The 18602-nt window shown below is 42.6% G+C and overlaps 1 protein-coding gene across 1 annotated transcript in view; it reads right to left on the bottom strand.

Moving 5' to 3' along the window:
• Positions 1 to 18602, bottom strand: part of SLC38A6 (solute carrier family 38 member 6) — a 393044-nt gene that overhangs the window by 171868 nt on the left and 202574 nt on the right. The window contains exons 6-8 of the mRNA XM_085626179.1: positions 17701 to 17779; positions 12321 to 12403; positions 11787 to 11845 (exon numbers count right to left, since the gene is read on the bottom strand). Coding sequence (XP_085482305.1) covers positions 11787 to 11845; positions 12321 to 12403; positions 17701 to 17779 — 221 coding nt within the window. The remainder of the gene's footprint in view (positions 1 to 11786; positions 11846 to 12320; positions 12404 to 17700; positions 17780 to 18602) is intronic.

Below are 18602 nucleotides of genomic sequence, written 5' to 3'. Positions count from 1 at the left end.
GGTAGGCATCCTTGAAGTAGAGTGTCACCATGTGATCCTGCTGCTGGAGAAGATAGTTGATGTTGTGAAGTCTGGTCATCATGAAGTGGATTGCAGTAATGTAGCAGCAGAATGAGGATGGGGCAGAGTTTTTCTTCTTTCTTGGAGATAGTAAATACAAGTACACCTCTTGCACTAGTTGCTGTACAGCTACAGTTTCTATGACTCCTGGCAAGTAAGGAGGTCGTTTGTTCCAACAACAGCAGAAGATAAAGTTGGTTGCTCTGGAAAGGTCTTGGTGGGTGACTGGGAGGAATGGTATGGAGTTCAAGACAGTATCTAGGGTATATAGTGTTAAAGCACCCGTTTGTCTGAAATTATGGACTCTCATTGAGAAAGTCTCTGTAGTCTTGAGACGTGTAAAAAGTCCTGCTTTGTTGCCGAGGCATGGAGGAGTCATTACGGTGAACGGGTCCACAGGGAAAGAGACCCCGTTTATAATACCACTAGGCTTCAGCAGACAAGGTCTATTGCAAACTGTAAGCCTGGCATTGGCTGGTTGTTCCAAACCTCAATGAAGGCGTGCAAGGCCAAAGCACCAAGGTGTGTTCTGCTGGTATCTCAAAATGCTCACAGACCTTCACAGGTTAGTGCCAGTTTTGTATTTTTCCTACCATTTCGCTAACCTGCAACCGATATAGATGCTCACCACCGAAGGGCACTGCTGGGAGATGCTGCTGGACTTCTGGTCAAAACACAGAAATGTGCAACAACGTGGTGCCGAATGAGGACATTAATTTTTGCTTAACTGCAATGTGTATCGGGGCATCCAGAAGATAGCAAATGCAAGCGTTGGAGATTACTTTGCTGTCCTGGATATTGTAAGCCCATTTGGAGTGGACATCCGGCAGATACTGAAATAACTATTCTAACTGTTCACATTGGTGTATCCCATATCTTGGGTTATGAGGAGCAGGCTTACTGAACAGGCATTTTCGTTATGGCCCCTTGTAAGACAAAGTATTAGTTATAGACCCGGTGCTAGTCTGCTCATGGAAATTTGCTGTTGTAACTGGGGGAAAATAAGAAGAGTGTTCCCCATCACTACCTACCCACTTCGCTCCCAGAGGAGTCATCCTCATACGAAATGGCACCGGGTTCTTAAGATTTATCTGTTTCTGGAATGTGCTTGATGGTTTGATGCCACAGGCCTAGTCCTCTGTGTACCAAGTGAACCAGTGTAAAAAAATCCTTAGTTGCACAGTTGCTTACTGAGCAAAAACATGTGTTAACTCAATGGTGGAACTAACAATCTGAGGCACTGTGGATTTTGAAGGGAGGGTGGGAAAGTTATCACAATTCGCTTCCAAGCTGAAAGCGCTTATTTAAGGAAAATCAAGTTTTATTTCTTACAAACCCTCAAAAAGAGAAAGCATGAGTGTGTGTAATATGGGTACCAGTATTGTTGTAAATCATTGACAGTGAATTTAAAATGAAACATGTTTTGTAATGAAACTTCAATAAAACAATTTTTGTAGGTATACATCTATTAAATGGTGATTAAATGTTTGGGAATGAGGAGATGAATATTATTATTTTAAATGCAAGGTGATCAAGTCATACAAAGGAGTAATTGAAGTCATCAAATTATACTAGCTGGGTACGATGATGCGTGTGCTTGCCAACGTTTTAAAAATGAATACGCATGTGTGCTCCCAACACCATAAGGGATGCCACACCTGCAGCTGAGAATCTGCTAAATATCTGCTCAGTAATAGGTTGTGTTATTTCCAACTTTGAATTCTGTGCTTTGCACGTGGCTACAACACTAGAACATTCCATAACCCAGTCATTTGAGATTGTTACCTTAAACATTCTTGAAGTACATGCATCTGTAAACATTCATTTGGAACCAAATGAATGCACCACACCATCATTCCTAACAGTTTAATTAACTCTCTCACTGTCAGCAGTTTTACCATCTGGTAAAGAGGAATAAACTTGTGAACCTCCAAAAATCTCTTTTGATCGGTATGCTTTTGACCCTACTGAATGTAAAACAGATACCAAAAATTCTGAATTTGGAGTGAGTGGAAATGTGATTGTAAGCCCAAGAGTGTATAGCAGGGAGATACACTCTTGTGTATGCGTTTGGCATTTCTGAATTGCCCTCCACTTGATCAGCTAGTTGTGAAGGAAGACATGAATAAGCCTCAGATAAGCTGCCGCAACTGCCGCAACTGCCAGACATTTTGTAAAACCTTTTATAGCTAACTCGCAAATGGCATTTATTTGAATCTGTACTGTTTGCCACTTACTACAAACCTCTGGTGTTGTGGATGAGCTATATGTATTATAATATAAAAGTAGGTATCTTTCAAATCCAAAGTAGTCATGAGGTCCTCCTCCTGCAGCAGCAGCTTGGCATCTTGTAGCATTGCCATTTTGAAATGTAACGCACAGGTGTTAAAAATGTCTTAAGTCTAGGAGCAGTCTGAGTGTACCATCCTTCTTTGGAATTAGGGAGGTATGATAGTAGCAGATCCTCATAACTTCTTTGGATAACAATGATGCCACTCCCTTCAGTAGAAGTAGTAAATGATCCTTGTTCATTCAGTTCTTTTCGGTGGGTGATTCTGGGGCAACCTGTTGAACTTTGAAGACTATCTTTTAGAATATTGGATAGTTTCTGCATTTTTCAGGGAAAATCAGTCTTGCAGCATCTTGAGATCCCCAGTCATGAGATCAGTAGGAATGCAAATGGAATCGCCTGTTTAATAGCAAGATATCTCTTCCTGATGGCATAAGGCTCTGGACCTTGTGTTTCCATCAAAATGGAGTCTTGCGTACAGCTGAGTTTGATTAAACGGATACATCTGCCCCTATTGATGATAGTTTTGAGTTGAAACGTTCTCTGTGCGTGCGTTTGTCTACTTTAATAGACATTTGTTTTAATATGGGTGTTGTTGCTGGAAAGCCCCTATTGAATTCAGCATTAAAATACTCTAGACTTCTATTTACCATTTGTCTACTTTTAGTCTCAAAAGATGCTACCCATCAAATGACACATCTAGGAGGTCATTTTGGATATCAGTCCTAAAAGAAGGAATACACAGCTACATGTGATGTCTTACTAATAAAGCATTGTTTGTCTACATCATGTACTGGCATTATGCAGAGCTCACCTAGTCCCCGTCTTTGAGACGGTCTTCCCCTCTTCTATTACTTCATAATTCCTATGTGGTTTTGGAATAGGTATTTTTTCCATCCCCTACAATCGAGGTCAACCATAGCGACTCAGAAGAGCCCGGGAATTTGTAATACACCAATTCATGCACGGCCTGCAACCAGTCTCTTTATCAACTTCACCCTGATGCTTACATTCCCCGTCAGGTGTGGGCCCCACTGAGATAATGATGTTGTCTTGCTGTCTGCATTACCACTGAATCAGGATGCAAATGGCCTCGAATGCAAATAACATCCTGAGGGGCCGCTTTAAATGCCCTATCTACTTTAGTAGTTATTAATTCGGTTTTACAGGGTCTTTGTTGTTCTCATTGCTTTCTTGAGGAACAGACTTCAACAATGGAATATAGTTTTTTCAGTCTAGATAAAGCTGCAAAGAAGAAGTCTTCTTTCTTCACCTCTATGCCTAGCTCACGTCAGAAAGCGGACCTTTGTATTTCCGTGTGGTATGAGGAGGTTTAATCAGAGGCTGTAGGTTTTACTGGATGTTTCCAATGTGGTTTCAACTGATTGAGTCTGGTATTTATTGCAAGTGTCATTCTCTTCACCCTCTAGCTGCTCACCCATTTACCCTCCCTGCTGTGCTTTTAACTCTGAACTTGCATTAGGAAATAGTGTAGATGAATTTGAAATACTGGCTGTACTCTTTTTTTTGTTTTTTACCCTTTAAACTATTTGGGATGAAGGAAAGTGCCTGGACACTTCTCAGCAAGGGATATGGGGCGATAAGGGATCATAATGAGTAGGGCTGGGTGGCTGAAATTAACTTTTTGATGCAAATATTACTGTGGCTGACTTCCAAGTGTTAACTCTGGTCACTCCAATGAATTGTGTTGTGGTACAATCAGCTTCGGAGTCTTGCTTGCTCTGACAGACAGTTTTTCATGAGGATAGAAGAAAGGGAGAAGTGTTCACTTCAAAAGAAGCAGAACGCCAACATAACATTTTAAAGATTCATTTTATGTATCTGGAAATGGACTATAAGTAGGGTAGGTTGAGACCCCAAACTTTGTAATCTGCCAAGCAGCGAGATAGGCTGTTTGAGAAGGTGAGGCTCTGTGAGGAATACATTACATGAGATATGTAGTTTGTACCGTGTGTGTGCCTATCTGTTACTTCTGCCTGTGACCAGGACTGGTGGCAGAGGCCTGCTAGTCTCTCTGTTGAGTGAGGGAACAGCACCCAGGGCACCAAGATCACCTGCCCTGGAGCCTGAAGCACTAGTGCCTTACTGCTTGCCAAGATCAGTGTGCCCTGTGAGGAAGAGAAGAGCGTTGGAGGTAGCGAGGTCCACTTGGAAACCATGCAAGAGGATTCTTTGAGCTAAGTGTAAGGCTGTGCACTGATCTGGTTGTTGCCTATGTGCCTTGTCAGCTTTGCGACCGCCGTATATGCCAAGAGAGGGCCCCTGGAAACTGAGGCGAGAGTGAGGCACTGTGCGGGCCTGAGCAAACCTGTACTACCGAGCTGCAGTGACCCGTATGCCAGAAGGGACTAACAGTAAAGTTATCTCTGCTGAATCGCTGTGACCTGTGACCGTCGCAGCGAGAGCATTTGCACCAAGAAAGTTGGCACCCATGTGTTTCTAAGTACTGCAGCATCCCCAAGTGCCAGGAGGTGCTGCCAGTACCAACGTGCCAAAGGATTCAGGTAATTACCCAAATGTGAGACTGAGGCTACGTTCTGCGAGTTGAACCCACAATGCGAGGGAACTGCACCAGAGGGCTGCCAAAGATGATGTGAATGATGTCAAACCCTCACTGGGCTCTTCAGTCGGGTGCAAATAAAGGATTCTCCCCCTCCCCCTGCCCCTCCCCCCACTCGGTAAAGCCAACTTAGTGTATCTTCAAGAGGCTGGGAGCCACTGGGTGCTGCCGTGTGGGTGCTGCCATGTGGGCTGCGAGTAGCCTGATTTCTCCGAACTGTGCAGGACTGCCAGGTGCTCGCTCCGAGGGTACCCACTGCACCACAGAACTCTTTAGTGCTGCGAGAGCTGTTAAGACGAGAACTGAGCCAGTTTGATCCTAGGGAACTCGCTGCTAAGAGTGCTGCGGCATCATAGACACTTTTGACTAAAATCCTGAAGAGTCCAGGGAGGAGCTCTTGAGTAGGGCCTAATGGTGCACATTCCCTGGATGCGGCCACCAATGCATGGGGAATAACCCCAAACAAGTTACACAAAGGAGGGTGGGACAGGGATTGGCCTGACAGCTACTAAAGCCCGGACCTCAAGGGGGAATTCTGTTATAGCTTCTGAATGTCATATACCTTTGCATGTGTAGAGGTAGAAATACAATACTTCTTTTGTTTATATAGAAGCAAGTATTTGACTGGACATTGATTTATTGTTTGTACTGTGTGCCCTTTGAGTTATGAGTCGTGCTCACTCACTGGTATCTACACTCCCCCGAAGGAAGCCTTGACTGTTTGACCACAGCTACCACTGAGAGTCAAGTGCTTGGGATCCATAATAGGTCAGGCCACGGGACATCAGAAATAAAAGGCCTCAACCACCACGGTTGGGACCAGTAACCCCTAGGTGCCCCGAAAAAGAGTTCTGACACGGTGTTTTACTCTGCAGAACTTTCACTCTGATGGATTTTGAAAACTGAAGACACCTTTGCCATTAACTATCTTGTGTGAGGCTTTCAGGACCTGTTGTCTTGAGTTTGATGGAGCCATCAGGTGGTTCCAAACAAAAGCTGCAGAGTGCATCTACTCAGCAACAGAAACACTTGTGGTCAACAGGAATGGCTCACTTCGTCATGGACAAATATTTCTGGCATGGCAAACACCACTACATGGGCTCCTGATCTGCAGCATGGATATCAAGAGTATCCTTCAAGGCGATAAAATGTTAGCCTTCTCTCAGTCTGCCATCGTAATAGGGAAAGGTGTACTGGCAGAATTACATGCCCCTTAAACCACTGATTAGGCAAATTGGACCATGGTAGAAAAAATAAGCGGGAACCTTTCAGTTTAACCCAGCTCAAACGTGCCCCTTAATCGCGAGAACACCCATCAAGGAACCTGTTGCCCTGAAAAACCAGCAAAAAGGAATTCTAAGAGAAAGATGAATGGAACAGGTTGACACTGGCAAGGGCTTTGGCAGGTATAATCAGAAAAGTGATTACACATTGCCCAGAACAAAAGGCAACTTTGTTTCCTATACAAGTGAAAGAATTTGGTAAGGAGGAGGCGGTAACCATGCCATAGTCTGTTCCAAAACAGAGAAGTATTAAAAATATAAAGACTGACAAACGTTTAACAGTAAATTGTAAGGTGGCACTTGTGCTGCATGCTAAAGGGTGAATTACTCTGTGCACATTAAAAGTCATCAGAACAAATAGTTAAATAAATTAGGGAAGGTTACACAAAGGAGGAAACCCCCAAGCCCAGGGCCCCATTTTGAGGCCATGAACAAAGGCCTGCTTCCACAAGGACAATTCACCCACACATCTGAGCTACCACTTTAAAATGAGGAGATGGCCCCTTATTCAAGATGCGGGCTAGTCACGGTGACTCTGAGGAAGAAATTCACCTTCAGCAAAACTAGTATCTGGCAGACCATCAGTACAGTGAGGCATTTACATAGGGCTATTTGGCGGTGCAGAATGCACTAGGCTACAAACTTATGGTTAGGGAGGGAGACAGGATGCTGGCAACTGACAACGCTGCTGGTAGGGTCCTACTGCTACCCAACAGCCCCCTTTGTGTCCTCCTAAATTTGTTGATGACAGAACAATAAATGTGAGGAATGCTAGTAAAACAAGGGCACCCCCAAAATTTAAGGATTCATGTATCATAATAAACTATAACCTAGTAGCAGCAAAATGTTTTTGGGGACATTAGCAAGGCTTTTTTATTATTCAATATGTGTTGGCATGTTATGTAACTAATAAATGGGTGAAGTGTTTTGTGCCTATACTTAAATAAGGAAATACAATATGGAAATCTAATTAGAGGAGTGATAAGGTAGCTCAGTTAGCTTAATGCTTGCTGCTGAAATCTGTGTGTAACCAGAAAGTCAAGTCATTCAGTGTTAAAAAACTGTAACAAGTACTTTGATTCAAAAATAGTTACTGTCAAAACCCTTTTCAGAAGGCCATGGTGCCAGCAGTATTTTCTGGGCCCAACTGTGGTAGTTGAGGCCTTTTACCCCTGATGTCCTGCGGCTCGACTTACTATGTATCCAGAGTAAGAGAGCCAGGTACTACACTTTTAGAATTTGATTCTCAGTTGTAACACAAGTCAAACAGTCCAAGCCTTCTCGGGAAGGGGGAGGTAGATGCAAGGTGTATACAGCCTCACAACTCAAAACACCCCCAGAAACCGCCAATAAATGAATGTCCAGCAAGATACTTGCTTTTATGGAAAAAGTAGTATTTAAACAAGCACACATAGTGAAATAAGGTACACATCAAATAATACGCACAATTTTCTTAAGTGCAGCACACTTGTGTTGTCTGGGCAAATACCCAAGTCCTATTTCCCTGTCTAAGGATGGTGCTTACTCCCAATTCGTGTGAGGAGATCATACAGGTTAGGCCCGGTAGAAAGTCCCAGTCTTAGATGTTCCACAATGGCCTCTTAAAAGTCAAAGTATCCCAGCTCAGTATTGCTTTCAGTCAAAGCAATCTGCCCCAGAGGCTCAGTGGCCTGGCAATCCGTGTTACTTACTCTCACTGGAGCTGCGGTTCGGCAGGCGTTCACGTTGCTTCACCGATCGTGTAGTTAGTCTTCCTGACACTGGAGCCTGTCTAGGCTGCTCCTGGGTTTGGGTGATTGAATCGATGCTCTTCTTCCGCCAGTCACAACCTGCTACGCTGCTCCAGGGTGACAGTCCTTATTTGCAAAACAGCCCCCTCCTGGAATATGAGTATCGCAAACAGCGCACTCTGGGTGATGGCCCCTTCGGGTCAAAACACTGCACGGGAATGGAGACCTCATTCTTGTCAAAGTGCCCTCCCCTGGAATATAGAGGTCGCAAAAAGCAAACATAGGGTGGTGCCATTTTGGGTCATAACACTGCACGGAGACAGCCCGCTCCTTGTCAGAGCTCTGTGGCAGGGCTATAGACTTACCATCACTTTGGCCTGGCACAGAGGGGTCGCAAAAGCAGCACTCGGATAGATAATCCGATTGGTGCTACAGTCCTCAAACTTCACAACAGCCCCCACTTGGCATACAGAGATCGCTAACAGCAGCACACAGGCAGATGACCCTATCAGTGCAATGGTCCTTAATGTGGAACCAGAATCTCACACTCTACTTTAGAGATTCACTCAATAGGCCCCCACTGGACCTCGCTCTCTCAATGAGCTCTCCTCCCCCTCACAGGGTCATCTGGTCTTGGGAGGCAGGCAGATGCAGGTGCTTCATGCTCCAGGGTGAGTGGTCTTGATTCTCCTAGGTGTTGTCCCCATACCCACTACTAAGACTAGAAGACCTTAGTCCCCAGTCCTGGTCACAACATAGAGAGTTCAGACTGAGCTTCTCCATGCTGATGTAGAGCTCTAGTATGACAATTTTGGGAGGCTCAAGCTCCCCTTATTTTAAATCATTTCCAGACACAGATGTGATTTAGTGTTGGAGTCTTTGAAGTTTGTGATGTGGGGGGTTGCTCCCTTGGAAGTGCCCCTTCCCCTGTCCTATCCTTTGTCCAGGAAGCAGTTTTTCACAGGAGGAGCGGCTCAAATCTTGTTAGCAGTACACAGAGGCAAAGGAAATGACAAGAGGATCAACATTGGATGTCAGCCTCACTGATATATTTCTATCTAAAAGTTACTAAGTCCCCCACCCCCATTCTTTAGGATTCCCTTATCAGCCCCATCTCCTTCCTGAGATGCGTTCAGACCCCACTGACAAGTAACCTTTTTAGTATCAAAGAACCCTTCTGAAGTGTACAAGGGTGCCTTGCTCTCCCTTCCTCCATTGTGTGTGTTCCATCCAGCTCTCAGGAGTGCAGGCAATCCACAAGTCTATCCGAGATTGCTCCTCCACATGTTTCTAAAAGGCCCTGTGCTTTCAATATGAAACCCACAGTGGTCAGTATACCGAGCCGTACACAGGCATACATATATTACAGCAAAAAACGCAATCATATGTGCACTGCACAGCACTACATATTAACATGATGTAGACCATGGACGAGTTAGGAAAACAGCAGCAGAACTTTACATGAGTGGGCCGGTAGGCCTCACTCCAGTGACGCAAGTAAAAAAGCCTATTTAATTTACTGATTACTGGCACAAAAAGTGTATGCTACCACCATCGGGCTTGTGCTACTTAACTATGGGAAACAGCAGTATCTCTTTAAAATTAAGAAGGTAGCACTTTGTGTGGCCCTCCGGTCTAACAAGATCACAATCTGTGAGACAGGGCCAAGTCATGGCGCACACACATGATCCGTGTTTGCCCATGATAACCAACCAGTACCAAGGATACAGATATTGCTGCAGATTGGGCACTCAGGGCAGGGATGCATGTACTTTACCATGCAGGGGCCTTTTCTGTCCCAACAGCTACATATACAATATTGTTATTATTATATATGGCTTCCATAGGAGGCCTTTTATTATGAATTGAAATCCATTTTTTGACAGCAGTGACTTCACTACAATGGGTAGCCAAAGTGGTAAACCACTGTTGTGACGTCCCTTAGGGAAGTTCTCGCATTACCTTTGTTCTGCCACTTGGCCTGGGTGTCTAGAGGCCAGAGTGTGGCAGTGGAATGGTAATTGTCAGTCTTACCCGCCTTCCTCTGCCTCTCCTGGGTCTCCACAGACCGAAGATAAATGCGAGAACATGGGCAGCACTGTGCTTCAGCCAACCACCTACTTCCCTGTTAGCGCAGCACTGACAGGAGAAATCAACCTGTGCTGACAAACGGCTCTCAAAAGCTGCTGTGCTCGTCAATGTCTGAATAGAGAGAGTGCCTTTGGCCTGGGAGGGGCTGCGATGGCACAGATGGCCGGGTATTTATTTTTCTGTTTGGGAGGAGCAGAATTTACAGTGGGAGGTGAGAGAGAGTGGCAGGAGGCCAGAAATCGTTGTTCCTGTTTGGGGACTGGAGGGGTATATCATGGATATGGTGTAAGAAGGAGGCAGAAGGTCGGGTATTTTTTGTTGTTGTTGTTGTATTATTTGATGTTGGGCAAGAGAAGGGTTTCAGAGTGGGTGGTGGGGATTGAGTAGCAGAAGGTCAGGTATGTCTTTCTTAATATGGGGAGGGAAAGGTACATGTAGAGGGTGGTGGGATAAGTGGCAGGAGGCCCGTTTGTGTTAGCCTTTTTTTTTTTTTTTTACATGTTCCATAAAACTTACTCCCCCCACCCTGCTTACATGTTGAGAGAAGGGGCTGATGATTTGAGGGGCAGGCGTATACAACATTCAATTATATATGGCTAAACTGTGAACAACTGGGATGTTTTCCACTCCACAGTTCTGAGTGACATCATAGACTACTCAAGCTTTGCTCTCATTGTCTATTTGATGTCATTCAGAATCATCAGTGAAATAGATCCCCCTCATTCACAGTTTCCCATCTAGAATACACAGGATTCTACAATCCCTACATACAAGCAGTCTCTAATGTCTTTCTAACTGGCATCTGGTGACGCACAAAGTCGCCTTTTATAAAGAAATGATGTAGCCCCTCAACTGTAATAACAGTTAAGTTCTTATGTCACAATGCCAGCAGCCGAGGGGAAAGGCAGTTCAGGTCATGGAGCATAATTAATCCAGCTATATAACAAACAAAAACAAATTACAGCTTTACTTTCTTCTGCTCTGTTTTTCTAGCTGTTCAGTGACAAGCAGGAAGGAGATGTTCATGCCAACATGTTTATTTTTGTGTACTCCTTGGGTAATTATAGAAAAGTTGGAATGTTTCTACACATTCTAAGCTATTGTGCCTTTTTTTTTTTTTTAAACTGACTTGTATTAAATTGATAGCTATATCTTTTGCAATAAATATTTAAACTTTTTTTGATGTGTTTAATTTTGTACCTGAAATTCTATTTTTATTATTAATGTTTGCAGATGTGCTCTCTCTTCCATATGTAAGTGCTGCGCACCAAGAATTTAAGCAGTTTATGGTGATGGTGTGACCATGTATTATAAGGAATAAAGTACACCATGCCGTACATGATAAGCATATTGCCAGTCACCTCGGAGTTCAATAACCTTATAAAGGAAATCAGCCTACAGCCGTGTTCTACCATATGATCATAGAACTCCGAGGAGACCTACAGTATCCTCATAATGTACAGCAGGGGGCTCTTTATACTATATATAATTCTATACTTTGATTTCAACGTTTTCAAAGAAGATTTAACTGAGCAGACATGGGACAGCGTACCATGAAAAGGTCGGAGTTCCATAAAAGAAAAATACACGTAAAGCAAGTTTTTTTGTAGGACACAAGTGTAGCTTGACAGAAAAGAAGGAGTCCACAGCAAAACAAAATACAGTTCTAACAAAAAAACAATCTAAATAACATAAACATATTGATGTGAACTTTAAACTCAGAAATTGTGCACCACAGGATTGCAACTTACCACAAGAGCAAAGAACACCATAAAGAAAAACGCTAAACTACTTGTGTAGCCGAGAAAGCCTGTAAAATAACGATAAAATAAAGAGTAAGTTATATGGAAACTGATCCTAATATACAGCGCAGTCAGAGCCTTGCATGTCGGCATGTTTTGCATTAGAATGCCTGGTATCTGGGGCTTAGAGCTCGGAATAACAGCATTCCAGCTGCCTGTCACAGATCATTTATGCCGTTTTGGCGCGCAGAATTAGAACTGGCTTACCACTAATGGCATGCTGTAAGTAAAGGCTGCCCTTTAATGTTCTGCTGTAAAGATTTTATTTTAGACGGGCGAGCGGCATACTACTGCAGTGCGAGTGATAGGTTAACTACTGAGAGCTGCAGGCAGAATGAGGCCCAATAAATCTAAAGTTAAACTGCTCATTCTCCATCAACCGCCCACAGTAAAGCGTGTGCTTAAAAGTGGTCTATTTTAATAACTTGTGGGTGCTGGGCAGGCAGGAGGTGTGGAAGGGAGAGGCGTTATCCCGCTTCTTACCTATCTTGGGGAGGAGAGCGAGAGGGAACACAATGCACACGGCGGTGAGCACCAGCAGGATTTCCCCATCCAGGTACCACGATCTATGGGAAAAATAAGTCAACATTACGGTCGATTGCAGATCACTACTAAGTTTAAATTAATTAACACTTTTGTTATCAGCCCAATCAGTAGAGCTTATCAATTTAAATCACGTCACATTAAAAATCAGTCCTTTACAAATTAAAAATAACTTTATTTAAAAAATATATTTAATTATATATATTTAAAACATGCATATGTGCCTACAACGCTACCAAAAAATGCATAAGAACGCTGAATGCTGAGATTACATTGGAACAGGGTCGGACTGGCCTGTAGCGCAATGAGACCATGCCCGATCGTCTGGTTTGACGGTTCAGTCCATAAGCCGTTTTTAGGTCGAACCTGGGCAGCACATGCGCTGCTGCATGGCATGCAGTAGTAGAGTACTAAAAACCCGCCCGCTCTCCGCCCATATGTTTAACTGGCTTGTGTCACTGTCCTTCGTAAACGCTGGCTTCTGAGTCGTTATTAAGCTTCTTAGTCCCTCCTTGGTACCGCCTTGTCTGCATTTGTTACCTCCCAGAACAACTGCACATTTTACTGGTTTTGTTACACGGTCTGCTTTATAAGTTGGTGAGCACTATTTTACTTAATGCTCTTCTCCTATTCCATTCACTAATTCGCAGCACGCCGCCCGCTTTTATTTAAATTTTTACTAATGGCAGTCTGCTTTAACTATAGCAGCGCGTTTTTGTATTTTTTTATTTTAGCAGCGGGGTCCACATGTAGCGGCCGCACTTATTTATTTATTTGGGTCAACTTGACAAACAGATGTTTTTTTTTTTTGTCGAAGCCCACATGCCACGGTTTCACTTTAATATCAGACACGCCCCTTTCTTTAGACACAGCTTGTTTAAAGAAAGGGTTGCGGCCTTCATGAATGTGAAAGTGCCGCATGGGCACTAGTAAAAAAAAACCAAATATTTGCAATGCAATAGATCTCGCATTTGTGAGAGTTTAAGCTATATCATTGCCAATAGCTTAAACTCTTGTTAATGCGAGACCTATTGCATTGCAAATGCTTATTTGGGCTGTTTTTGGGCCTGTTTTGTGGTCTTCTGGACAAGTTTTTACTGTTGCTTTCCCTATATATTCCCACAGACATTGCCTTTTTGCCTGCAGCAAGCACAAATGCATAGTCTCTTACACCTTGCAAAACACTTATACAGCTTGTCTTTACAAGTTCAAAACTGCCTCAATTTGCAAACATGGTCCACTTTTTTAGCGGTTTGATTCGCTAGTGGGAGTCCCTTTAAATTTGGTGACTGGGTCTATTTACTGCCCCAGTCCGACACTGCATTGGAGTCAACAAGCCTACAGTAAGCTCAGGCTCCAAGCAGCAGACTGGCATCTAAATGCTTCTAATAATGCTGATAGAAGCAGTGGCCAAATTGACTGAGCAGCAGGGCCGGACTGGCCATAGCGGGCACCGGGCAATCCCCCGGTGCGCCGCACAGATGGGGGCCGGTTTTGGGCCCCTGGGGGCCGTTTTCGTTACAGGGCCCCTTTTTGCAAAATCGGCCCTGTAACAAAATCAGCCAAAAACCTGCCCTGGCAAAAATCTCGGCGCCCCCCCCCCCCCCCTTCGGGGGAAGGGGACCGGCCGAGCACTTTGCCAGGGCCGGTTGTGGTTCCCAGTCCGGCCCTGGTGAGCAGATCCCATGAATCTGCACTAACCAAGTCTAAATCTAAAACCACAGTTATTGTGAGTGAGTGGAACATATAACCCAGACTATAGACAGAGTATCCTCTCATCATCCCCCTTCCATGGCAACCCACCTGTGGGGCACATTTAATTAGAAATCGTAGCCAGCAAGAGATATTCCATTCCTATACATGGCTTGAGCATAGGGGAGTTTTTCAAATCAATCCTTTGAAACGCACAGACTTATCTCTTCAAATGGTTAGAAATTTGAGGGCACCTCAATTTTCGTCTTCTGGACTGGCACGCTTGATTTAAAAATACATGGTCTGTTGCATTCTAAGAAATCACTAGGACGACCAGTAATCGTTTATTACATTAAAGATAAATCTAAAATATTATAATTTTGCATATATACATGATTATTCAGGTGTAATGTTCTAGGAGTGGCGGAATAGTCCTAAAAATGCAGTCTTATTAAAGCATGAAGTAAAGGGCCTTGTTATAAATATGTACAGCATAAATCCTTTTACTTGTGTGCAGTCACCCCACTAACCTGTAGGACTGCTGTAGGACACAAAGGATGTGAAGTAGGCATTCCAAGTCATGGTCTGCAGGGAAAGTTAGTCAACCCCCACAAATCTGTGAATATTGTAGGTATTCACAAACTACTCTCTGGCCCCTTACCAACCTAGAAATGGTCAGAGATTTACTCGTGGTCCTTTTCAGGAGGGAAGGATAATAAAATACCACCAAACGTCATGGGGGTGTCAGAGAAGGAATTTCTTCAGCTGGGAAAAATATTTTCCCAGTGGAAAAAAAAATGCACAAATTCTTTTCACACACTCTAATTATGCCAACGGAAATGCTACTGAACAGTGGTAGCAGGCAAGTAACAAAAGTTTTCCTGATGTACGCCTGAAAAACTGTGACTAGCTTCTCTATCTAGGTGTAACTTGGAAAATACTTGAAAATTGCAGAAAGTGGTAAATTTGCACAAATCCGAGGTCAAAGACTGGTGGGTGTAAATTTATGACATTTGAAAATCGCGGTTCTATACATTCTTAAAGAAAATAACTACGCTGGGAAAAATATCAATTAAAACATTTTAAAAAGGCTAATTGAGGTCACGTATAATGTTTCGAGGACATATTCCTTTTTCCTGCAAATTGACCGTCACTCAGGAAACTCCCTCGCCCTTGCTGTAGGTAGAGAATGCTTAAGTGCATGCACTCGGGTACCCTCGGCACATGTTCGTCATTGACCTCCACCAGAGAGGAGTCTAAAGTTACGTGTTGTGACAAGGTGAGCGCATGACAGCAAGTCTGGAAGAATCCCTAACAGCTCGGGGGGCTGCTAATTTAGCTCAGCGGCGAAACACTTGGATGGGCGCTTCGAGGCTGACCCTTCGCTTCCAGATTTCGGCTACATAAACTGACAGCCACGGCACCCTGACGTGCTCCGCTTCGGTAGACGCCTCACGCGCCATTTTACTTCCATGAAACTCAATTTGACGCGCTAACAATTCAACAAGGCAAAATATGTGGACAGCACACTGGAAATAAAAAGTAATACATGCTCTGAAGTCAAATGAAAACAACAAAAACATTAACTAAGGAAATTAACTCAATTCGCTCTAATCAGAGCGACCTTTGATTGCAAATCCAGCGGTGTCCGAGCTGGCAATGATCAGCCTCTCAGTCTCTGGTGAAAATGAAATAGAGCACGCTCGCATCTGCTTCTCAAAACACTTTCTCTAAAAAGATTTGCCAAATCAAAACGAAACATTTATTTTTAATCCCGATGCTAAACATGGTTCAAAAATAAAAACAAAGCTGAGACACACTGAGTCTGAAGGAAAATATTTTGACATATGATGCATTTTCCAGGCAAGGTAACTGAAAACATACATATTTACATATTGCCTTAATTTGATTTCCACGTGGAATGGGACTTACATATCATGTGTTCCCAATTACGATCTTGCTCACAGCCTATATCAATTATGTAACCCGTAGGCATAGACAACTTAATTACATCAGCCCCACGCCCCACCAACCCAAGCCTTATATTTCACGCGAGCCACAAAATGCTAAATCGATAGGGCCTGTCGCCACAAAAGTCAGAGTTGTTATACATTTTTTATAGTAGTGGGAACGTTTACAAAGTGATAACAGATCTTATTTTCCTTTGCCTATGCCTTTGGACAACAGAAGCAATTATCAGAAAAAGATCTGCTTGGTACAAGAAGCATTTTAAAAAAAAATCTGAATTCATTCCTGTGTGTTGAGAAGGTGGTAAATTGCCATAATACGTCTCTAATATACAACAGCCATTAAAGATGGTCGCCCAGTCTAACACTGAAAACATCAGATGTCACACCACATCTGGAAACAAACTTAGAGCTGGATTTAGAATTTGGTGGACGGGCTACTCTGTCACAAACGTGGTGATTATCCGGGCTGCCTTATTAAGAGTGCATTATATATTATGGTATTTGCAATAGGGGGCTATCCTATGGCACTTGTAATATTGTTTTGTATTGTAATTGCATTTATATAGTGCTTACTACCCGTGACGAGGCATCAAAGCGCTTTTTCGGCAAGTAGCACGCTACTCCGGAACCCATAAAGGATTAGTGGTGAATTAGTACAGGGAAAAACTAAAGTAATTTGAGTGGTGGACTTGATAGTCAGTTATTTGGATTGAGAAGGAGAGTGGAGAGACAGAAGAGGGAAAAAGGTATGCATTTATATAGCGCTTGCTATCCCTGATGGGGTGTAAAGTGCTCTTTTGCCAACTACCACGCTAGTCCAGAACCCATAAAGGATTAGTGGTGAATTAGTATAGGCAAATATGAAAGGAATTAGAGTGGTGGATATGTTAGTTATTTGGATTAAGAAGGATAGTGGATGGATAGAAATAGAAAAAAAAGGTTTGCATTTGAGGTGATGAAGCGCTTTTTCGGCGAGTAGCACGCTACTCTGGAACCCATAAAGGATTAGTGGTGAATTAGTATCGTGAAATATGAAATTAATTTGAGGGGTGGACATATAGTGACGGGATGGAGTTACCTGTAGTACGCCAAACTCTAAATAAGCCCCTTAATGTACATATCTAATGACATTTTTGATATTGGGATATATGAGCCATCAATGTTGTGCACAAACTAGCAAAAACATTTTTTTAAAATATGTGCAAACTTAAGCGTTGTAATAACAGCAACTGCCACCTGACAGAAAAATGTTGGTTCATTATATTGATTCAAAATCCAAGTCCATAAAACGTTGTTCATACACTTCATGTGTTTTTGTTTATGTGTATTTGTATTTTAATGTCTTTACATTTTTTGGGAAAAAGAGCTTTAATTCAACACTTTTAAAGTCTTTCAGTTATGTTCTGTAACAGGGTACACTTACTCGAACAGCGATACTCACTTTAAAACAGCAACTTTTAAATCAGGTCTTATGCTACACTATGGGATTTGGTACTTTTGTTCCACAACAAATATTGTACGATTCGAACTAATGCAGCAACTGCTTTAAAAAAAAGATTTACAAACACCTACAACAAATTAGAGGCGACATGTTTCCTGCATTAACCACTTTACTATCTACAGCGTATCACGGCTTTATTTTAAAGTATTATGCTTACCCTGTGTGGTCACCTCTTAAAAATCCCGCAATTGCAGCAGGCAACTCGGTTTTAATGATGAAAAGATAAGAGGACATTGCTGTAAAGAAAAAAAAACACTGGGAATTTAGAAAAAAACATGTTGCTTTTACCTAAAGAGCATAATAAACAAAAAAAGGCCAAGGAAAGAAGGAGGAAAGTTATTTTATTTGATAAAAGCACATTTTCAGAAACAAAGTTGATTACTTGTAGATCCAAAAACTGCTTCACAAATTTAGATTACAAAATAAAGGAAAGCATCACCGACGCAAACTATAAAGAGTTAATATCCAAACCAACTGCAACACCAACGTTTATAGTTGTCTTGGTTTACTCTTATTAATGTCTCCCCAGCACTAAAAATAATCAAAACTCTGCAAAATACCATAAAATTAAATTAAAATAGAAGACTCCTGTCTATTTAGTTTGAATTCTGAAGCTGTTCGTTTAGGAGTGAATTTATATAATGCTAATATTTATTTTTCACCCTTTTTGAAACAGACCTTTATAGTCAATGGATGACAGACTTGGTAGGTTGAAAAGGAACACTACTTTCAAATTTAATTTCATTTGGCTTTCTCCGCAAAATGAAAAAAAAAACGTTTTGCCATTGAAAACATATACAAGACTTAAGTTGAATAACATGCACAATCCTGTCTTTATGTATGAACAGCTAAAAATGGATAAGGAAAACAAACAAGGGAGATTAACGATAATTGATTCAATAGCTGATTACATCACAGTGTGCTAGTACATGCACGCTACATTCCGCATTGTAGGCCTAAACCAACAGGTTTCGCGTGATGAGACCAAGGAGGGGCTTTGAATTCCCTGCTTCATGGTGCTCAAAAAAGGAAAAAATCCATTATTGTCTTTCTAGCACT

This window comes from Triturus cristatus, chromosome 9 (assembly GCF_964204655.1).
Source record: "Triturus cristatus chromosome 9, aTriCri1.1, whole genome shotgun sequence".
In the NCBI taxonomy this organism is placed as follows: domain Eukaryota; kingdom Metazoa; phylum Chordata; class Amphibia; order Caudata; family Salamandridae; genus Triturus; species Triturus cristatus.
This window is presented reverse-complemented; position numbering and strand designations above follow the sequence as displayed.